The 24499-nt window shown below is 43.5% G+C and overlaps 1 protein-coding gene across 5 annotated transcripts in view; it reads right to left on the bottom strand.

Annotated features, from left to right (window-relative positions):
- lrrfip2 (leucine rich repeat (in FLII) interacting protein 2) overlaps positions 1–24499 on the bottom strand; it is a 235164-nt gene that overhangs the window by 65951 nt on the left and 144714 nt on the right. For 3 of the 5 annotated variants that reach the window (XM_068032276.1, XM_068032279.1, XM_068032278.1), the window contains exon 7: positions 7886–7999. The exons of 1 other annotated variant lie outside the window; for it this stretch is intronic. In XM_068032276.1, coding sequence (XP_067888377.1) covers positions 7886–7999 — 114 coding nt within the window. Of the gene's footprint in view, positions 1–7885; positions 8000–10266; positions 10336–13261; positions 13316–13411; positions 13469–24499 lie in introns of all 5 variants that reach the window. One more of the 5 variants, XM_068032281.1, reaches the window with a different exon arrangement.

The raw sequence follows: 24499 nt of genomic DNA on the forward strand, positions 1-24499 counted from the left end.
TTACCAAAACCACTATGAAAAATTTTAAGAATAAAACTGGAAGGATCACTCAACATCAACGGAGGCACCAAACTCAAGCACAACAAAGGTAGAGCTAGCCCAGTCGATCCTTCAAACCTCATTAACATCTGGAGACTTGTGCCAAATGGGAGAGCTGCCCTACAAAATAGTCAAACAACAGTCGGACAGCCATAGCTTTCAGGTAATATCTCAGACTCATCATCATCCTTGGGTATGTCCTGTCCCACCAGCACGACAGACCCAACTGAGGTGGCAGCACAGGGAGGGAGCGGCCCTAGGAGTCCTCGACATTGATTCCAGAGTCCATGATATCTCACGGCATCAGGTCAAACGTGGGCAAGGAAACCTCCTGCTGATTATCACTAACTACCTTTGCTCAAGTGATTGATCAGTACTACATGTTGAATACCACTTGGAAGGTTGAAACCTAAATATTAAACTGGTGGAGATGAACCACTCAAATGTTGCAAGCTTCAAACTCTGTCTGTGGGCTGTGATCACCGAGGCATAACCCCTGCTGCAGACTGTAGAGTTCAGTGGTTTAACTGATCTGTGTTTGATTGGGTTAGTCTGTTTACCAATCAATGTTCACTGTGCTTAATTACTTAAGCCTGAGGGTGCTGTTAAAGAGTTTTGAGAAAGTCCCCCTTGAAGAAAATCAGCTGCATTGCTGCCTCCGGAGAACCACCGAATCCACCATCCACATCTTCAAACCGGAAGCCGGAGAACCACCAAATCAGCCACCCTTGCCTACAAATCAGAAGCCTCAGGAACAAAAGAAAGTCACGTGACCACCAAATTCAGCCTGAAGCCAGCAGAGTCACCAACCTCCACCGACTGTATACTCCTTTTATTTCTCTGGACTCTAATTTGACCAATCTATCCTTCCCCACTTTGTAACCTATTTTTGCGCGTGTGTGTGTGTGTGTGAGAGAGTGAGAGAGAGAGTGAGAGAGTGAGAGAGTGAGTGAGTGAGAGAGAGAGACACAGAGAGAGAGAGAGAGAGAGACAGAGAGAGAGACAGAGAGAGAGAGACAGAGAGAGAGAGACAGAGACAGAGAGACAGAGACAGAGAGAGAGAGACAGAGAGAGAGAGACAGAGAGAGAGAGACAGAGAGAGAGAGACAGAGAGAGAGAGACAGAGAGAGAGAGACAGAGAGAGAGAGACAGAGAGAGAGAGAGAGAAAAAGAGAGAGCGAGCAAGAAAGTTGGTGTATTTTATTATTTTACTTAGATTGGTTTAAATACAATAAAGCTAACCTCTTGCTTTGTTAAACTCAAGAAAACCTGTCTGATTGGCTTTTCTTAAGATCACGGCGCGTAAACAGTTAAACACTCACTGAATTGGCAAGTATATCCACTTAAAGAAATAAACCGGTTGTGGTCAAACATGGATAGGGAAAAGAGGGGAGCCCTTCGACCTCTCCTCTCCTGATCGTAACAACAATTAAACAACTAACAGGACGAGGAGGCTCCATGAACACTGCGATCTTCAATGCTGGTGGAGCCGAGCACATCAATGAAAAGACAAGGCTAAAATGTTTCCAACCATCTTCAGCCAGAAGTGCTGTGCAGATGAGCTATCTTTGCTTCCTTCTGGGGTCCCCAACATCAGAGCCAGCCTTCAGCCAATTTAATTCACTCCACATGACATGAAACGGCTGAGTGCAACAGACACAGCAAAGGCCGTGGGCCCCAATAATATTCCACCTGCAGTGCTTGAGAACTAGCCATACCTCTAGCCAAGCTGTTCCACTTCAGCTACGACAGTGGTATCGACCTGACAAAGTGGAAAATTGCACACGTATGCCCTGTCCACAAAAAGCAGGGCAAATACTATTTGGCCATTCACTGCTCCATTCATCTACTCTCAATCATTAGCCAAGCAATGGAAGGTGTTGCTGACATTGCTATCAAGCAGCATTACTCACCAAAGCTCAGTTTGGGTTCTGTCAGGGCTACTCGGCTTTATAGCTTTGGTTCACACATGGACAAAAGAGTTGAATTCCAGAGGTGGGAGTGAATGGCCTTAATATCAAAGTGGAATTTGACCGAGTGTGGCATCAAGGAGCCCCAGTAAAATTGAAGTCAATGGGAATTGGGGGCAGGGGAACTCTCCACTGTTTGGAGTCAAACCTAGCACAAAGGGAAATATTTGTGGCTGTTGGAGGCCAATCATGTCTGCCCCAGGACATGGCTGCAGGAGTTCCTCCAGATAGTGTCCTAGGCCCAAACATCTTCAGCTGCTTCATCAATCGCCTTTCCTCCATCATAAAAGGTCAGAAATGGGGATGTTCACTGATGGTTTCACAACATTCAGTTTCATTAGCAACTCCTCAGATAATGAAGCAGTCGGCGCCCGCATGCACTAAGACCTGCACACCATTCAGACTTGGGCTGATAAATGGCAAGTAACATTTGTGCTACCCAAGTGTTAGGTAATGACCATCTCCAATGAGAGAATCTAACCACCTCCCCTTGACATTCAATGGTATTACTATCATCAAATCCCCTACCATCATCATCCGGGTGGGGGGTCCTCCACTGAACAGAAACTGAACTGGGCTAGCCATATAAATATTGCGGCTACAAAAGTAAGTCAGAGACTGGGTATGCTGCAATAAGTGACTCACCTCTTGACTTCACAAAGCTTTTCCACCACCTACATGGCGGCCCTCTGGCCACTCCTCATTGGTCTAGTTACCAACAGCCCGTTACTCAGACTTTTAGCCTAGAGGCTTTTTCTTTCTTTCAACTGACTATCAGGAAATCTGCGTGCAATCTGGGGATTCAGTGGGGGGAGGGGGGGGCATGCACAAGTCCCTTTCCTATTGGTTGCGAACAGGATATCTCATCAAAACAGAATCCATCCCACTCCACATCACTGCCCATTTTACTGAAATGCAGGGAAGTTCAGGGTTACGTGTCTCCTGGTTTGAACCCACACTGCATTTGGTAGCTAGGGTATTCAATTGGAGACAAGTTTCATGAACTGCGGACTCTTCCAAGAAAGTTGCTTGCCTGAGGACACAGTACCTCATCTCGGGGCTGTGTCCAGAAAACAGAGTCATATGGTCACTCTACACTATTGAAACACCAGGGAGGTACTCCTGATGTATTGTATTTCACAGCTTGTGGGTGTCACTGCCAAGGCCAGCACTGATTGCCCATCAATAGTTACCCTTGACAGGGAGGTGATGAGCTGTCTTCTTGAACCACTGCAGTCCGTGTAATATATGTAGTTCCACAGTGCTGTTGGATAGTGAGTTCCAGGATTTTCACCCAGTGACTATGTAGGAATGGCAATATATTTCCAAGTCAGGATGGTGCGTGACTTGTAGGGGAACTTGCAGGTGGTGGCGTTCCTGTGCGGCTGCTGTCCTTGTCCCTCTAGGTGGTAGAAGTTGTGGATTTGGGAAGTGCTGTCAAAAAAACCGTGGTGAACTGCTGCAGTGCATCTTGAAGATGTTACAAGCATGCAGGCATGTTGCGCCAGTAATGCAGGGAGTGAATGTTTAAGATGGTGAATAGCATGATCAAATGGGCTGTTTTGTCCTGGATGGTGTCGAGCTCGAGTATTATTGGAGCTGAACTCATCCAGGCAAGTCCAACCACACTTCTGACTTGTGCCTTGTAGATGGTTGAAAGACTTTAGGGTATCAGAAGGTGAATTACAGACTGCAAAATACCCAGCCTCTGAGCTGCTAATGTAGCCACAGTATTTATGTGTCTGATCCAGTTAAAGTTCTGGCCAATGGTTGTTAATTGCACATCAATTGTTTGATTATATGCAGGTGGGGGTGTTTTTTTTTAATATTCATTCATGGGATGTGGGCGTTCTGGCTAGGCTAGCAATTATTGCCCATCCCAAATTGCCCTCGAGGAGGTGGTGGTGAGCTGCCTTCTTGAACCGCTGCAGTCTATGTGAGGTAGGTGCACCCACAGTGCTGTTAGGAAGGGAGTGTTAATTGGGGTCTTACTTGAGCACTTATAAGGAGACACTTAATGAAACTGGTGGAGGTCGAGAGTGAGGAGTCATTTGTTTGTAATCCATTTTCCTATGTACAATAAATGCAAAACCAAACAAAGATAGGCTCCAGCATCATCCTTCCGCAATAAGCTTCCTGGATTTTAACAATGGTGACGTGCAGGATGTTGTTGATGGGGGTTAAACCATGGTGGTGCCATTGCCTCTCAAGGTGCTGTGCTTAGACTCTGTTGGAGATGGTCATTTGTGCCAGGCAAGGTAATTTCCCCACTAATGTTACTTCCCCACTTATCAGCCCAAGCCTCAATGTTGCCCAGGACTTGCCGCATACAGACACGGGCTGTTTCATTATCTGAAAAATTGTAAAGAAACTGAACACTGTGCAAACATCCCCATTACTCAACTTATAATGGAGAAAAGTCATTGATGAAGCAGCTGAAGATGGTTGGGCCGAGGATACTACCCTGAGGAACTCCTGCAGCAATGTCCTGGGGCTGAGATGATTTGTCTCCAACAACCACAACCATCTTCTTTTGAGCTAGCTATAACTCCAGCCACTGGAATGTTTTCCCCTGATTTCCATTCACTTCATAGAGTCATAGAGATATACAGCACTGAAACAGGCCCTTCGGCCCACCGAGTCTGTGCTGACCATCAACCACCCATTTATACTAATCCTACTTAATCCCATATTCCCTTCCACATCCCCATCTTCCCTCAATTCTCCTACCACTTACCTACACCAGGGGCAATTTACAATGGCCAATTTACCTATCAACCTGCAAGTCTTTGGCTGTGGGAGGAAGCCAGAGCACCCGGTGGAAACCCACGCGGTCACAGGGAGAACTTGCAAACTCCACAGAGGCAGTACCCAGAACCGAACCCGGGTCGCTGGAGCTGTGAGGCTGCGGTGCTAACCACTGCGCCTCTATGTTGAACACCACTTGGATGAAGCACTGAGAGCATCAAGAGCACAGAATGTACTCTAGGTGGGAGACTTCAACACCAAGTGGCTTGGTTCCACCACCATTGACTGAGCTGGCCGAGTTCTGAAGGACATATCTGCCAGACTGGGCCTGTGCCAGGTGGTGAGTGGACCAACACAAGGGGAAAAACCTACTTGACCTCTTCACCAATCACAGAGGCAACAGTCCATGACAGTACAGGTAGGAGCAACCAACGCACAGTCGCTGTGGAGACTGAGTCCTGTCTTCATACTGAGAACACACTCCATCACGTTGTGTGGCTCTACCACCATGCTAAATGGGATAAACTCAGAACAGATCTAACAGCTCAGGACTGGGCATCCACGAGGCACTGTAGTCAATCAGCAGCAGCAGAATTTTACTCTACCACAATTTGTAACCTCATAATCCAACATATCCCTCACTCGACCATAACCATCAAGCCAGGGAACTAACCCTGCTTCAATGAGGAGTGTCGGGGAGCATGCCAGGAGCAGCACCAGGCATACATGAAAATGAGGTGCTAACATCGTGATTCTACATCACAGGACTAATTACATGCTAAACAGCGAAAGCAGCGTGCTATAGGCAGAGCTAAGCAATTCCACAACCAATGCATCAGAACAAAGCTCTGCAGTCTTGCCACAGTGAGTCATGAATGTTGGTGGACAATTAAATAACTAATCATAGGAGGAGGCTTCAAAAACATCTCCATCCTCAATGATGGAGGAAGCCCAGAAAGTCAGTGCAAAAGACAAGGCAGGAGTTTCTCAGGAAAGTGCCTAGGCCCAATCATCTTCAGCTGCTTCATCAATGAGCTTCCCTCCAACATATGATCAGAAGCTGGGATGTTCGCTGATGATTGTACAGTGTTGAGTAACATTCACACCTCCTCAGATACTGAAGCAGTCTGTGTAGAAATGCAGCAAGACCTGGAAAACTTTCAGGCTTTGTCTGATAAATGGCAGTAACAATCATGCCACTCAAGTGCCAGGCAATGACCATCTCCAACAAGAGAGAATATAACCATCTCTCCATGACATTCAGTAGTACTACCATTGCAAAATCCCACACTAACAACATCCCGGGGGTTACCACTGACCAGAAACTGAAAGGGAGCAGTCACAAATACTGTGGCTACAAGAACAGGTTGGAGGCTGGGAATTCTGCAGTGAGTAAGCCACCTCCTGACTCCCCAAAGCCTGTCCACCATCTACAAGGCACAAATCAGGAGTGTGAGGGAATATTCTCCATTTGTCTGGATGAGTGCAGCTCCAACAATGCTCAAGAAGCTCCACACCATCCAGGACAAAGTAGCCCGCTTGATTGTCACCCGATTCACCTTAAACATTCACTCCTTCCACCACTGACACACAGTGGTAGCAGGATGTACCATATACAAGATGCACTGCAGCAACTCACCACACCTACTTCAACGGCAACTTTCAAATCTGTGACCTCTTCCAACGTGTGGGAACACCATCTGCAAGTTACACTACAAACCATACACCATCTTGATTTGAAACTATATCGCCATTCCTTCACTGTCGCTGGATCAAAATCCTGGAACTCTGTTCCAAACAGCACTGTGGGACTGCAGTAGTTCAAGAAGACAGCTCATCACCACCTTCTCAAGGGCAACTAGGGATGGGCAACAAATGCTGGCCTTGTCAGCGATACTCACATCCCATGAATCAAATAAAAAAAAACTCTTTCTCGAGCTACTTTTCTACTCTTTAGTCTTTCCAACACCTTCTTATAATGTATGGGTGATGAATTTTGATTTTCATTTGGCATTTGCCACTCCTTTCCACTGTTTTAAAACATTTAAAACTTCTACCAAGACCATCAACTGCATTTTTGTACATAGTTTACATTGTAGTGTTCTCCACTCCCCTCTGTTTTGGCCAGCCTTATAAAGCAACAACCACCTGCTGGCAATATCCTGCAACCTCTTTAATGCACAAAAATAAAACGAAAGCTTATGATGGCTAAGCAAACTTTGAATTAATAGAGCGATCAAGTTACAGAAAAACAACAGCCAAGTAAATTCAATATTAATATAGACACTCCACGTCTGTGTGGAATCAGCAAATGGATTGAAGGAAACTGCTAACACAACTGAGGAAAGATTGGTGCTAGCTAATTAATAACGTACTCAAGGTGAAGGTAAAATCAGATTGTATGCATAACAGGATTAGGATTTACAGGATCAAAAGCTGTAAGAGAACGCAACATATAAAACCAGAAGGCCTGCATGCACCCTGTTTCATACATACACCGAACAAGTTCTTATTGTGTCAAGACAGTGCAGTAAAATGAAATCAGTGCCAGTGGACACAAAAAGCAGCCATAACCCTTCCTACACTTGCCCTCAAACTTAATATACCCAAGATGGATAGCCTGATTTGACTGTCTAGCTTATAGAGTTAGTGAAATGACAAACCTGGCTTCAACCTTTGACAATTACTATACTCATAAGCATGGATAATGCAAAGTGAACAGAAAAAGTCATTATGTCAACAGGTCACAAGTTCTCCATATAAAGACAATGTAATATCCATGTGCTCAGTATTTAAAGATCTCTTAAGCATGCAAACACAGGTTTCTCAAGTCTTTCTATATCAAGTTAATTATGCAAAAAGTCACACAAAATGTCAACACTGAAAGTTCATTTATTTTTAAAGACCATGCACAAGCATGCATTTTTAAAATTATTGCCTTGTCACAATTTTAACTTCTTCTAAAAGGTCAGTACTTCAGAGCTCAGTACACAAAATTCAAATTTGAATATATGAATATTAAATCACAACATTACCAGAGACTACTAACAAACATTATAATAATGTACTCGGCACAGCCACCTCTAGAGAATTAACTGCAGACGACACAGTGCAATGAGCTCACTCACGCTAAAGAGATCAGGGGCAGTAATAGTTTCCAAGTCTGAGACCACGCTTCCCCTGCGGTTTGAACGGCTAAAATAGTCAGCTATCGACCCGCTGTGATCAGAAAAATCAGAGGACTGCAGAGAAAATGAGAAGTTAAACAGGATTAAAAAAAAACAAATAAAGGATACAGAACATTCTAAAAGTAAGTAAGTGGACATATTTTAGACTCATGGCAATTTAAGGTTTTGCAAGTGATGTTTGGCGGTATGAGAGTAACATGAAGTATACTTACCCTGAAAGACAGCGACTCAAGATGAGGCTTTAAACCAGAGGCAGCATTATTATAAGACTACAAGAGTGTATACTGATACATACAGTCATTGTTATATGTCAATAGGTAAACTATTAAAAAGCACAACCATTTTTCTATTTTCACTATGGTCACTATTTTTCCAGCAATATCCCTCTCCATATTTAGCTGGTCTTAGTTTCTGCTATGACGACTCCAGGCATATTTAATGTACTGGTACCAATAGGCAATGATACAAAATAAACTATCACAGCTGTATACTAGAAATACATCCCAAGATGCTTCAGAGTACTACCTATCTTTTGTTGGAAGCATCCAGCAACAACTTTAAAGACAGTTGGCTTGGCTGCTCTGTGTCTGAGGGAACTAACCCCAGCATGGCACATGCTGCTTTCAGGCCCCAAGAGGCCTGAAATAAGCGTTAGACCCGTGATTTGCCAAAAGCTGGTTTCATGCAGGCGCCTTGGACAACTACAGGACACTAATCAATACAGTGCGTGGCATATACCTGGCACAATGAGTGCACACACATTGCATGCCGCACTGTTCCCTTCAGTGTCTGTTTATTGCCTCAAAAACTGTAGCTACACAATCCAATTTCTTAACTGCTGTGTTTGGATGAGATGTTCAACGGAGACTCCATCTGCCCTCTCAGGTGGATGTAAAAGATGGTATTGTACGATAGGGAGAAGAGCAATGGAGTTCTCCTGGTATCCTGGCCAACAATTATACCTCAACCAAGACCTTTAAAACAGTTTACCTGATCACTGATCTCCTAGCTGTTTGTGGGACCTTGCTGTGTACAAATGAACTGCATTTCCTACATGACAACTATGACTACATTTCAAAATACTTCACTGGCTGTGAAGGCTGTGAGGTCATGAAACGCACAAGTTCTTGCTTTTGTGTTGAAGAGTTCAAGATGGCCTCCATAGACATAATCCAAGGGCAAAATGTATAGTTGTATGGTTGACTGCTTTCAGTTTCAGTTAATATATTTGGCATTCTCACCATTGCATTGAACTGCTAACCTATCAGCAACAGCAACTTTCTCCCTTGATTTTTAAGCAAAGGGCCTGGAATGCTGTACTTGAATTGGATTTTTCTGATCTCCTCCTGTGTGCTACCATAACTCTCCCTGCAGCCTGGAGGGTTGAATAAGAGGACAAGCAGCAATATTACTACATGGCCCATCCAACAGGTTTTCGTGCATTTCAACCAGTTCTCCTTGACCCACATCTTAACAGTTACATTTGCAGATTAGAATAGTAATTCCACAGAGAAGCATATATCTGGCATGATCAATGAATGAACTAATCCATGAGTACATAACAGCATTTTAAATTGAATTGGAAAACAAACCTGAAATGGCAGAGCAGATTTGAAGCTAAATTGAAAATATTAACATACAAAATCAAGAACAAATGGTGGCACAACCCATTCTCTAGAGGTGTACAGGGTATTGAAAATGCCATTAAAACAGATGCAAGCAATTCAATAAACAAAATGTTTATCTTGAAGAAACATGTGCTTTTTAAACCAATCAAGTCTATTAGCAACGTCCAGTGACACAACTTTACAACGAGAATGTGAAGTTGCCAGTCTTCAAATCAGCATTTTTAGTTTTTACTTCAGACCCATATCGTCATTTTTCTCGCCCCAATTTACTCTCGTCTTTAGCATGGGCCTCTTATTGATCAGCTATTTGCATGTTCGTGAACATCTTTCTATAGCCTCAGTTATCATAAAATGTTTAGCTTTTTCGTTAAGCAAGTGACAGGTCACTTAACCCATTAACTTATTCTGTGATTGAAGAATCTTTTGGGTATTGCATCTATATTTATCCCAACCCTACTAAAATGTCTGTAATCTTTCAGTTTAGAGTCCTGATCAAGGGTATTATCTAAACATGTACCTGTCCATGTTTTCCTTTCATTTACACGGTTTTATATGTATTGCTGCTGATTGAATGAAAGGAAATGTAATCTGAAAAGGAACTACACAGCAATAAGCTTTACCACGTTATTCCAAATGTCACCAATTTTTAGCCAAGGCTCAGACAACACACTCCGAAATGCATTAAGAACTCACCACGCTGTCACGACGCCCGCGGCTGAAACTATCTTGGGACACAGTGCTCATTGTTTCATCGTCTGAATTCTATGAACAGTTGAAGTAAATAAACTATGAAACAAGTTTTGATGACATGAACCTCGTGGCACTAGTGTCATGCTGCTGCAACTTCAGCAAAGCAGATCACAAGTCAGGCCTTGACTGCAGAAATTGCAGTTCTTTCACTCAGACACAAATTGCACAGTGTTGCAAATAAGGTGTAAGTCCTTCATTTAAAAAAAAAATCCAACCTTGTTAATAAAATGCACAAGTTTAACCAAAAAGTAACAATTATGCTCCAATTACACAACTCAAAGTAAAAATAGTTTAGTACAACTCCAAGTAGAAATAGTTCTGTAATGCGCTGAGTTCCTGATGTTCTAAAAGGATAACGGAGCACAGGTTCTTCACTGGTGGACTGAACACTTAATATAGAGAAGGTAGGCCAAGATTCCTCTCTCATTACAAATAAAAGAAAAAGTCTTAGAGGAGTCAGTCTCCAGAGTACCACTCTATCAAATATGGATAAGCTCTCCATCTACAGAGCAACAAAGTACAGAGATCAGGGTCTGAGGAGCTGTTATACATCACTCCTGCTTTGGAGTTGAAATACATGATCAATCACATTTTTAATACTTGATTTCAGGAAGAGCGCATGCTTACAATCACCAAAGTTACGACTGGAGAAGACCAGGGACATGAATTGCATCTTGCAAACATAGTAAACTGAACACAGTCTAGATTAATCTTTTGCCAATTAAAAACTGCAGCCAATCTAATGCTGGTCCCAGATTTTAAGAGGGCTAACTTAACCAAAATGGCCGAAGGCCTGACCCTGTGGCCTCTTGTGGTGGATCAGCCATCACCACTCCTCTTGTCTCCATCCAGAATACCACTTGTGAACAAGCCCTTAGCATTTATGAGCTTATTGTGGATGATTGTATCAACATGATAGCTTTGACAGAAACTTGGCTGATGACATCCTCTCCCTTAATGAAGCCTCCCCACCTGGCTATAACTTCTACTACTTGTCCTGCCAACCAAGTTGGTGGTGTGGCCCTCATCACCAAATCACACTTCCCCCACCCCATGCCTTCCGCACTTTTGCCTCCTCCAAGCATCTCTCTGTTCCATCTCTCTTGCCTCTCCATTAAAATCCTTGTTTAATATTGCCCATCCAAATACCATGATATCTTTACCATGATATCGTCACTGCTTTCCGTCCTCAGCACCAAATAACTTCGCATCCTCAGTAATATCAATCTCCATCTCAACTCCTCATGCCCTCAGATATTCCCCTAATCTCTCCCTCCATATAACTCCCTTACCTATATTCACGGCCACTCCCTCGACCTTGCCATCTTGTGTGGCCTGTTTACTCCCATTATGTCCATCAAAAACAAGGTCATCCCTCATCACTTCCTTGTATCCTTCTCCTCTTCTAACCATACTTCCTTCCGTGTCCATTCCTGGAAGAAACTCTCTGAAGTTACTTACAACAGCACTTTCAAATCTCTAACTATCTAGCCTGTGGGTCCTCCATTCACGATATTTCTGCAGTTACTGATCTCCTCAATCACACACTCTTCTTCACCTTATCCCCACTAAAACCATTACTCTCACACCCTGGTTGTTTCCCCAGTATGGCCCTCATCTCCGCTCCCTTAAGTCCAAGGGAAGCAGACTTAAACATTTATGGCTAACAACTGGTTTAGCCATTTATCACCATACCTAGCTGGACAACATAAAATGGTACCGGGTCTTGCTTTCCTGTGCCAAAGCTGCTCACGATTCCAGAATCATCCTGGAATGCAGAAAGCCGTCTTCTGAAACCCCTCTCCCCTGCCCTCAAGTCCAACAAGTGTTAAGAACTCCGATTTCTTTGGGGCTAAAATTAAGACCAGTCAATTAGATGCCTCTGCGTCTACCTATTTCCTCTTCTCCCACCAAGGTTCCACCCTGCCCTAGCTTTGAACTCAATCTTTCTCTATCCCAGTACATTCACACTCCAAGCATATCTTGTCCCTCGACCCCATTATCACCAAATTGCCAAAAAAACACTTCCCTTCCTGACCCCCAGGTTAGCCGATATTGTTAACTGTTCCTCTGGGACTGTATCTCTCCCCTTCAAATCTGCCATCATCACCCCACTCCTCAAAGGAAGGTGGGGTCTGAAGAGCAGAGATGCCAGTGGGAGGAGACCAGAGGATGGGCAGAAGAGGAGGGAGGCTGACAGGTGTAGGAAGCAGAGTGTGGGCAGGCAAAGGGTGGGGGTGGGGGTGGGGGGGAGGTGGGGAAGAGAGAAAGAGAGCCACTATGATGCAGATTTAGTCAGTCTGTACTTGATGGATAATCTGCAGATGCAGTGCTGCAGCTGGGGCTTGCTCTGGGATCAGCTCCGTTTCTTGTCATTTATTCAGCTCTTCAGTGGACCAGGGGAGCCCAACTCTGTGCAGTTTGACACAGGAAACCCTCAAGCAAGATTTAAATGTCGGAAAATTTCATGGTAGTAGAATTTGTGTACAGCAATATAAACAGATAACTGGTAATTTGGTAACAGTAATACAGTACATGGCAATAGCAATGATTTTCTTCGACTGTACTGTACTCAAGCTACCTTTGGTGTTTAGATTTCTAGCACTGCATGGTCAGTATCCAGTGTTATATTAGAGTAGTTCACATCAGGTCCTTCACATGCAGTTGTTAGATTGTTATTGTGATGACTCAGCATGTATGGGTTTTTATGTAAAAAAAAAGCACGATTATACAGCAGGTCAACTCAACAGTTTCTTAGTACTGGTAACAAATTTTCATTTTATCCTTCATGTTTTTTTTTAAATCAAAACTGTACAGTACATGTGTGTACAGTCAAGATTTTTGCTGCGGCACCTCAGGCTTTGCATCGTGAGTTCAATCAACAATAGTATCATGCATAAATTGGAAATCATTCAACATGCTCAGACACTATTCTTACCATTGGGCTGTTGTGTACTGAGCTTGCTCTGGAAGAATAGCTGTATTCAGATGGCTGGGGAAAAACCCAGGATGTTACAAGCAGAATGATGCTGTCTTGTAATCCAAAACCTTTTCTCTTAAAGTGTCATACACATTGCAGGAAACTTACAGTTCTTGAGCTATATCTCCGATTGTGACTGTAAAGTCCCTCATCACACAATGACACCTACAAACATAAAGCATGGGTCAAATGCTTAATTGTTTGAGAAATTAGCCTTTATTCAGCATTCAGCCAAACAGGTCAACAGCAGCAAAACTACCAATTTCTGATTACAAACTAGTAAACAAAGTATAAGCTTTATAAGATCTAAATTTCTCAAATATTTCAGCATATCTTAGAACTTGTGCACATTCTGATAAAATGTCAAACCACCTCAAGTCAGAGCTTCATAACAAGCTATAATTGTATTATAAAAATGGTTTATATTTTTTATTAGTTTGGTGGGCTAAGAAAAAACAAGCATTCCAAATTTTACTGCACCATTAAAGTCTGCTTCTCATCCTGTTAATTTTGCCTTAATAAATGTGTGGCAAAGTTTGAATGAATCTACTTTCCACAGTCAAAGACAGAAAAACTAGTTGCTTTTGTGCTCCAATTGGTCCACTGGGCATCAGCCGTGGCTCTTTGGTAGCACTCTTGCCTCGGGAATCAGAGAAGATTGCAGGTTCAAATACCAATCCAGGGATTTGAGCACATAATCTAGGCTGACACTTCAGTGTTTCACTGTCTGAGGGGTCACCGTTTGGTTAAGGTATCAAAGCGAGGCCCCAACTGCCCTCTTCGGTGGGATCAAATGATCCCAACTAAGTAATTCGCAGAGAAGCAGGGGAGTTACCTCCTGGTCAATATTTATCCCTTAACCAACACCTAAATTGATTATCTGGTCATTACCAATCACTATGCCAACTGGCCATTGTTTCCTACATTACAACAGTGACTATAATTCAAGAGTGCTTTACTGACGGTTCACTTTGTGTTCATTAGCTTTGGGATTTAAAGGTCAAGAAAAGGTGCTTTATAAGTTCAAATCTTCCTTCTTACTTTTTCTATTATTGGTTTAAAGAAGCAATATTGCATTACCAACTTCAATTATTACATTTTAGAGAGGCTCAATTAATTCTCCACCATCAAAAGGGAACATGTCAGAGAAAGGAGAGCAGCAACAGGAGAAAAGACAGAGTGTAGGAAAAAAAAGAGGAGAAATGAAAGAAGACAAGAAAGGAATGAGATGGAAAAAGAAATGAGGTGAAAGGGAACACACACTTTTGGCAACTGTCCCTTTGAAAATTTACAAGCATTCTGTCCACCCAACTTCCCATCCTGGTTTCCATGTCAGCTGATTGATTTAATAGTTCTCTCTCAGGTACTGTCCCTCTCTCTCCTTCAAAGCTGCTATCATAACCCCTATCCTCAAAAAAAATCTAGTCGCTGACCCCTCTGTCCTTGCAAATTAACACCCCATCTCCAACATCCCATTCCTCTTGAAAGTCTTTGAACATGATGCCTCCCAAATCAGTGCACAACTTTCCCAGAAATTCATGCTTGAATCCTTCCAATCCTCACTGCCAGTGTTGAACTGTGTTTTAATTAACTTGTTCGAATTTTTTGATGAGGTAAGAGAAGGTTGATGAGGGTAATGCGGTTGATGTAGATGTCCAAAAGCCATGATAAAGTGCCACATAACAGGCTTGTCAGCAAAATTAGTCAATGGAATAAATGGGACAGTAGCAGCATGGATACGAAATTGGCTGAGTGACAGCGGTGAATGGTTGTTTTTCAGACTAGAGGAAGGTATATAGTGGGGTACCCCAGGGTACGGTGCTAGGACCACTGCTTTTCTTGATATATATTAATGACCTAAACTTCAGCATATGGGGCACAATTTAAAAATCTGCAGATAACACAAGGCTTGGAAGTATTGTGAACTTTGAGGAGGATAGTGACAAACTTCAAGAGGACACAGACAAGCTGGTGGAATGGGCAGACAAGTAGATGAAATGTAATGCAAAAAAAGGGTGAAGTGATTCATTTTGTTAGGAAGAACGAGGAGAGGCAATATAAATTAAAGGGTACAGTTCTAAAGGGGGCTGCAGGAGCAGAAGGACCTAGGAGGATATGTGCACAAATCATTGACTGTTGCAGGGCAGGTTGATAAAGTAGTTAATAAAGCTTAAAGGATCCTGGCATTTATAGATAGGGGAATAGAGTACAAGAACAAGGAAGTTCTGATAAATCTATACAAAAGACTTGTTCGGCCTCAACTGGAGTACTGTGTCCAGTTCTGGGCACCACAGTTTTGGAAGGATGTGAAGACATTAGAGAGAGTGCAGAAAAGATTCACAAGAATGGTTCCAGGGATGAGGAACTTCAGTTACGTGGACAGGTTGGAAAGCTGGGGCTGCTCTCCTTGGAAAAGAGAAGATTAAGAGGAGATTTGATCGAGGTGTTCAAAATGATGAGGCAGAATAGGAAGGGAGAAACTGTTGCCACTGGCTGAAGGATCCAGAACCAGAGGGCACAGCGATTTAAGGTGATTGGCTAAAGAACCTGAGGCAAAATGAGGAAGAACTTGTTTATGCAGCGAGTGGTTAGGATCTGCTTGAAAAAGTGTGGTGGAGGCAGTTTCAATCAAGGCCTTCAAAAGAGAACTGGACAATAATCTGCAGAGAAAGATTTGCAGGGCTATGGGAAAAAGGCCGGGGAGTGGGACGAGGTGAGTTCCTCTTGCAGAGGGCCAGTACAGACAGAACAGGCCAAACGGCCTCCTTCTGTGCTGTAGACATTCTATGATTCTATGAACCCGCTCTTGCCAAAGTCACAAAGAACACCCTATGTGACTGTGACAAAGGTAAACAATCCCTCCTTGTCCTTCTCAACCCATCTGCAGCCTTTGGCACAGCTAACCACACCATCCTCTTTCAATGCCTTTCCACCATCCCCCAGCTTTGTGGGACTGCACTGGCCTGGTTACATTCTTAGTTATCCAGTTGTAGCCAGAGAATCACCAGCAATGGCTTCTCTTCCTGTTCCCACACCATTATCTCTGGTATCCTCCAAAGATCTACCTATTTCTCAGCGACATGCTTTCCCATAGTAAAATCAGCCAAAAACGCAGCATCAATTTCCATATGTGCACTGTTCCTAAACTGTCAGACTGCCTGTCCAACATCCAGTACCAGATGAGCAGAAATCTCCTCCAATTAAATATTAGGAAGACCGAAGCCATTGGTTTGGGGCCCCGTCACAAATTTGGTTTGCTCGTGGCCAATTCCATCTCTCTTCCTGGACACAGTCTGAAACTGAACCAAAGTGCTCGCAACTTTGGTGCTGTATCTGACCCCGAGATGAGTTTCTAACCACATATCCGCGCCATCACTAAGACTGTCTCTTTCCACCTCCATAACACTGCACGACTTTGTCCCTGCCTCAGCTCATCTGCTGTTGAAACCCTCATCCATGCCTTTGTTACCTCTATACTTGACTACCTCAAAGCTCTCCTGGCTAGCCTCCCATAAACTTGAGGTCATCCAAAACTCTGCTGCCTGCGTCCTAACTCCCAAAAAGTTCTGTTCACCCATCACCTCGCAGCTTGTTGAGCTGTATTGGCTCCCAGAGAAGCAATAGCTCGATTTTAAACTGCTGAGCCTTGTTTTCAAATCCCTCCATGGCTTTGTTCCTCCCCATCTCTAATCTCCTCCAGCCCTACAATCCTCAGAGATACCTGCGCTCCTGCAACTTTGGCCTTTTCATAATTTCCAATTTTCATCATGCTACCAATGACAACTATGCCTTCATCTGCCAACGTCATAAGCTTTGGAATTCCCTCCCTATACCTCTCTTTCCTTAAGGTGTACCTCAATACCCAAGCTTTTGGTCATTGGCCCTAATATCTCATGTGGTTTGGTGTCAAAAAATTTTTGATAACACTCCTGTGAAGCGCCTTGAGGTGTTTTACCATGTTAAATGCGCTATATAAATTGAAGTTTTTGTTGTTGTTTACATCCAACCAAAGTGCAAAGGTCCTGGTTCTGAACCACACCTCATCATTGCGCAGAGAAGGCAGCAAAAGGGATCGAGCTGAAACAAAGAGGAAACCTGAACATGGGGAAAAGCTCCAAAGTGCATCATGTTAGGAAAACAAGGGAGCAGCTTTCAAGGGCAAAAACTTTGAATATGGAAACTGAAACACATGCAATCAAGAACATTTACACAGGTAGCATTGATAAATCATTTATTTCACCCCCAAATAGGAAAAAAAAAATATGAAACAATATAATGCTTGACGTCAAAAGCGAACAACTAAATATTAAGGTCAGCTTGGAGCAGAAGACAATCAATCAAAGCGCTTCTCTCTGTTTGATCAAGACTTGGTAAAAATACATGGAATGAGATAAGGAAAGATATTGTATATATACACATAGTGCCGTAACAGGCCCTCAGGACATCCATAAATCTTTCATATCAATTAATTATTAAGGTTGTTAGATAGGCAATTGCAGCAATTAACATATGCACAGCAAAATCAACAACTTATATTTATATAGCACCCTAAACATAATAAAATGCCCCAAGGTGCTTCACAGAAACATTATAAAAAATATGACACCGAGGCACATAAGGAATGTTAGGTTAGATGACCAAAAGCTCAGTCAAAGAAGTAGGTATGAAGGAGTGTCTTACAGGAGGAAAGCAAGGTGGAGATGCGAAAAGAGTTCCAAAGCTCAAGCACCAGGCAACTGAAGGAATGACCACCAATGGCAGAGCGATTAAAATTGGGCATGCACAAGAGACCAGAATTAGAGGAGTAGAGATATCTTGGAGGCTTGTGAGAGTGGAAGAGATTACAAAGATAGGGAGGGGGTGAGGCTATGGAGGGATTTAAAAATAAGTATGAGAATTTTAAAATCATTAAGTTGCTTGACTGGGAGCCAATGTAAGTCAATGAGCACAGGGAGGATAGGGGAACAGAACTTGGTGCGAGTTAAGACATGGGCAGCAGAGTTTTGGAGGACAAGTTTACGAAGGGTAGTATGTGGGAAACCAGCCAGCAGTGCATTGGGATAGTCAAGTCTAGAGGTAATGGAGGCATAAAACGAGGGTTTCAGAAGCAGAGGAGCTGATACAGCAGCAAAGCTACAGAGGTGGAAATAGGCGGTCTTAGTGATGACACAAATATGAGGTCAGAAACTCATCTCTGGGTCAGATGTGACACCAAGGTTGCGAACAGACTGGCTTAATCTACGAATGTTGCCAGGGAGAGGGATGAAGTTGGTAGCTAGGGAACGGAGTCTGGAGCGGGAGTCAAAAACAATGGCTTCAGTCTTCCCAATATTTAATTTGAGGAAATTTCTGTTCATCGAGTACCGGATGTTGGATAAGCAGTCTGACAATTTAGCATCAATGGAGGAGTCGAGAGAGGTAGTGGTGAGGTCAAGCTGTGTGTTGTCAGCACACATGTGAAAGCACTGCTCTTATGCAGGAAGGAATGTTGGTCAGGTTACCGTACTCTTCTTGGAATTCTGCCATAGGATTTTATGTTCAGCTGATCAGCTCAGTTCAATGTCTCAGCTGAAGAGTATCCCTAACAACATAGTTCTCACTCTGTACTAAACTGCACTAAATTGCCAACCTAGATTATATATCGAAGTCCATGGTGTGGCTTGAATTCGCAACCTTCTAATGAATTTGTAAGCACTTGACAGACTGCTTCAAGAGAAGCCTTGAAAATTGGCCTGGGCCTGAGGACAGGCAAAATGGATCCAACTTTTCCTGTTGGCTTTTGTCCAACAAAGTAGGGTCATTAACAACATACATTCTACAACCCAATTCAAGAATCCATTCGGTGATAGTTTTGTGAACAACTGCCATGAATTATGAATACCTTCAGCTCTATGTATAAGTCTGCAATGATATGAACAGTGAACTGATCTCACAAGGGATTAGGACAATGCTATACATTCTCTTCACAGATGCTGACAGCCCCTCTCTATTTCCAACATCTGAAATTGTTTTTTGATCAAGACAGTCCAAGATGGGGGCGGGGGTGGAACTGGAGGTGAGTGGGCCAGCCGGTGTGCTAGTCCAGTAACAGGCCCTTCGGCCCACCATGTCCGTGCCGGCCATCAAGCCTATCTATTCTAATTCCATTTTCCAGCACTTGGCCCGTAGCCTTGTAAGCTTTGGCATTTCAAGTGCTCATCTAAATACTTCTTAAATGTTGTGAGGGTTCCTGCCTCTACCACCCCTCCAGGCAGTGTGTTCCAGATTCCAACCACCCTCTGGGTAAAAACAATTCTTCTTCAAATCCCCTCTAAACTTCTTGCCCCATACCTTATATCTATGCCCCCTGGTTATTGACACCTCCGCTAATTTTCTTCCCATCTACCCGATCTATGCCCCTCGTAATTTTATATAACTCAATCAGGTCCCCCCTCAGCCTTCTCTGCTCAAAGGAAAACAACCCGAGCCTATCCAGTCTCTCTTCATAGCTGAAATGCTCCAGTCCAGACAACATCCTGCCGAATCTCCTCTGCACCTTCTCCACTGCAATCACATCCTTCCTATAATGTGGCGACCAGAACTGTACACAGTACTCCAGCTGTGGCTTAACTAGCATTTTATACAGCTCCATCATAACCTCCCTGCTCATATATCCTGTGCCTCGGCTAATAAAGGCAAGTATCCGATATGCCTTCCTAACCACTTTATCTACCTGTGCTGCTGCCTTCAGTGATCCATGGGCAAGCACACCAAAGTCCCTCTGACACTCTACTTCCTAGGGTCCTAGCATCCATTGTATATTCCCTTGCCTTGTTAGTCCTCCCAAAATGCATCAACTCACACTTCTTAGGATTATATTCCATTTGCCACTACTCTGCCCATCTTACCAACCCATCTATATCGTCCTGTAATCTAAGGCTTTCCTTCGCACCATTTACGACACCAATTTTCGGCTCATCTGCGAACTTACTGATCATATCTCCTATATTCACGTCTAAATCATTAAAGTACACTACAAACAGCAAGGGTCCCAATACCGATCCCTGCGGTACACCACTGGTCACAGGCTTCCAATTGCAAAAACAACCCTTGACCATTACCCTCTGCCTCCTGCCACTAAGCCAATTTTGGATCCAATTTGCCAAATTGCCCTGGATCCCATGGGCTCTTACCTTCTTGACCAATCTCCCACACAGAACCTTATCAAAAGCCTTACTGAAGTCCATGTAGACTACATCAACTGCTTTACCCTCATCTACACACCTAGTCACCTCCTCGAAAAATTCAATCAAATTTGTTAGACATGACTCCCCCTGACAAAGCCATGCTGACTATCCTTGATTAATCCTTGCCTCTCCAAGCGGAGATTAATCCTGTCCCTCAGAATTTTTTCCAATAGTTTCCCTACCATTGATGTTAGACTCACTGGCCTGGAATTACCTAGTTTATCCCTCCTACCCTTCTTGAATAATGGTACCACATTCGCTGTCCTCCAGTCCTCTGGCACTTCTCCTGTGGCCAGAGAGGATTTGAAAATTTGCGTCAGAGCCTCTGCAATCTCCTCCCTTGCCTCACATAATAGCTTGGGATACATTTCATCTGGGCCTGGGGATTTATCCACTTTTAAGCTCACTAATACCTCCTCCTCCCTTTCAATGCTAATTTGTTCAAGTATATCACAATCCCCCTCCCTGATCTCGACCCTACATTGTCCTTCTCCAGAGTGAACACAGATGAAAAGTAATCATTTAAAACCTCACCTATGTCCTCTGGCTCGACACACAGATTACCACTTTGGTCCTTAATGACTACTCTTTCCCTGGTTCTCCTCTGGCCCTCAATATACTTAGAAAACGCCTTGGGATTTTCCTTTATCTTGCCCGCCAGTGTTTTTTCATGCCCCCTCTTCGCCCAAATTACTTTTTTAAAGTACCGCCTACACTTTCTATACTCCTCTCGGGCATCCGCTGTTTTCAGCCCTCTAAATCTGCCATAAGCCTCCTTTTTTTCCTGATCCAATCCTCTATATCCCTAGACATCCAGGGTTCCCTGGACTTATTGGTCCTACCCTTCACCTTTACAGGAACATGATGGCCCTGAACTCTCACTAGTACCTTTTTGAACAACTGCCACTGGTCTGATGTAGACTTTCCGACAAGGAGCTGTTCCCAGTCCACTTTGGCCAGATCCTGTTTCATCCTATTGAAATCAGCCTTCCCCCAATTCAGTACCTTTATTTCCGGTCCCTCTTTGTCCTTTTCCATAACTACTTTAAATCTTAGAATTATGGTCAATATCCCTGAAATGCTCCCCCACTGACACTTCTACCACTTGTCCGGCTTCATTCCCTCAGATGAGGTCCAGTACTGCCCCTTCTCATGTAGGATGTATTGACTCAAAAAGCTCTCCTGGATGCACTTTAAGAATTCCACCCCATTTAAGCCTTTTGCACTAAGACTATCCCATTTAATATCGGGGAAGTTGAAATCCCCTACTATTTTTACACCTGTCTGAGATTTGCCTACATATCTGTTCCTCTATCTCTTCCTGACTATTTGGAGGCCTGTAGTACACTCCCAGCAAAGTGATTTCCCCCTTTTTGTTTTTAATTCTACTCATATGGCCTCATTTAAGGAACCTTCTAAGATATCATCCCTCCTTACTGCAGTAATTGACTCCTTGATCAATGCCACCTCCTCCGTAGACACCTGGTGGAACTTTACAGTTGGCATGCGGGGCCGTTTTGAGGCCAAAACACAGCTGAGTGATGGAGGTGGCCTCCCAGTGGCTGACCTGAGGGTAGGAGCAGCACTCCATCATACTAGGAGACACCCACATACTCCGCTGCCATAGCCATCGAGCCACAGCTGCAGCCACTGGACGTCCCATGGAGGGGTTGCCTGTCCATGGTGAAAGCCTGGAAGCTGGAGCATTTTTGTTTCAAGTTTAAAAATTTATAGAAGCTCTGCAGAGGGCACCTCCATCGTAAGGTGCCCTCTCGCTCCTATGTACAACAGCAACGCCCACCTCTGGCAGTAGGGCGGCCAATTTTTCAGTGCTGGAAGACCTCCTATTGTCCCCCAGCCTTGGGAGACTGCCTGCCATCCTTAACTAGCCAGTGAGTGAGCACCCTGGCAACTATTTCATTCATTGGTTGGTTGGTTGGTGTCATCGTCTTCCCAGGAAGTTGATTGCCATGGATCTCCACCTCCGTTTGTCCTGCACTGCCCTTACACATTCTGCTTAGGTCAACTGTATACAGTCCATCATATCAATCATCCATTTTCTCCTCTGCTTCCACCTCCGACATTTTCTGTTGATCTTTCCTTCCAATAATTGTCCCTGCTCTAATGATGTGACCAAAATATTGTATCTTTCTCTCTTTGATGTTATGCACTAATTTCCTCTTTTCTCCAGCCATTTCCAGCACATCACTGATCTGTCTGCCAAGGATATGCAGAACATCCTCCTTTTTGTCTGCATTTCGAATGCATTCTGCTCATCAATAATCTCTTAGCTTGTTTTCCATGTCTCCGAAGCATATAACAGATGACAAAATGTAGCAGCTCAGTGTTCCTTTCCCAAGACTCAGGTTCAATTTCTGTGATGTTAACATGTCCTTCATTCTGACAAAGCCATTCTTGGCCATCTCAATTCTCCTTTGGATCTCACAAATCACATCTCCCATCATCAGTGATAATCTGTCCAAGGTATGTGAATCTTTTCATTTGTTCCAGGACTTGTCCATTCCTTCAATTTTCACTTCTGGGGTTAGGCCATTATTTGGGCTGCTTGTTAAAAATTGTGTTGGGTGTCAGGCACCGCGTGACAGGGTGTCAGGCACCGCGTGACAGGGTGACGGGACCTGGAAATGCACCCGTCAGGGTCCCGACTCCAGAACAAAAATTCAGCTCGCTGTATCCCAAGAAATTTTTCTGCGCTAGTGTCTGTGCTGATTTTAAATTGGATTGAGTTGTCTGAAATTCAGATATAATTACTTCTGCTTTCCCATTCACTTAATGCCTTTTCACTTGAATTGGACATCAGCCGCAGCTCAATGGTAGCACCGTCGCTTCTGATAAGAAAAGGTTGTGGGTTCAAGTAATACTCCAGGGTTGAGCATGAAGTCTAGGCTTACATTCCAGTGCAATACTGGAAGTGTTGCACTGTTAGAAGTGTCATTTTTCAGCTAAAATGTTAAAGAGATGCCCATTTGCCCTTTCAGCTGGAGATGAAAGATTCCAAGGCAATATTCAAAGCAGAGCAGGAGAATTCTCCTAGTGTCCTGGCCAACATTTATCCTCCAACCAACACCTAAAACAGATGATCCGTCGTTTATTTAATTGCTGTTTGTGGGAGCTTGCTGTGTGCAAATTGCCACATTTCCGACATCATAGTGACTACACTTCAAAAGTAATTAGTTAACTGTAAAGCACTTTAGGACATCCTGAGATTATGAAAGGGACTATACAAACCTAAGTCTTTTACTTTCGTTGATGTATTGCTTTGCTGATATTCATGGAGCTGTAGATCAAGGAGGTGATTAACTATTGAGTGTTCAATTGGAAATGAAATTTTAACAAATAAGGGAGATTACATGGTTTCATATTTCAATACTCAATAGTACAACAAAGCAGTTTCATAGTGCAGCCTCTATTATAAACCCAGAATAACACTTCTTGGAAACTTGGGCACCAACGTTTACCCTACGGCACACATCCCTTCCATCATCTCCCTCCCGCCCGTTAACCTCCTCCATTAAAACACAACTCTGCCTTGTCTCCTTCTGATAGCATTTCTGAATACTGTAATATTTTCATTCAGCAGTTGTAACAATTTTTCTGTTGACTGCATGGGGGTTCCATATTTGCCTGGAGTCAGTGAACACGGACCCCAAGCCTGCACATCAACCCACCTCTGCATAACCCTCAATAAGCTCAATTAACTATATTTGCTCTAGGATACTTCTACAACAGTTAACAATTTGGGGAACCAGCCTTGAAATTGTTTTGACTTCATATTTAAACGATCAGAGAGGTGGGCCTGTTAAGGAGCTTCTACCTAACTATAGGGCAAGCTTAAAATCACTACATACAATATTGCAATGCAGGGATGCCACTTTCTTGCCATTTTACGAGTAAAAGGCAACAACATTAATTCTGACTGGCCCAATGTTGAGTTTTCTTTGCAAATGCG

Source organism: Heterodontus francisci, chromosome 5 (assembly GCF_036365525.1).
Source record: "Heterodontus francisci isolate sHetFra1 chromosome 5, sHetFra1.hap1, whole genome shotgun sequence".
In the NCBI taxonomy this organism is placed as follows: Eukaryota; Metazoa; Chordata; class Chondrichthyes; order Heterodontiformes; family Heterodontidae; genus Heterodontus; species Heterodontus francisci.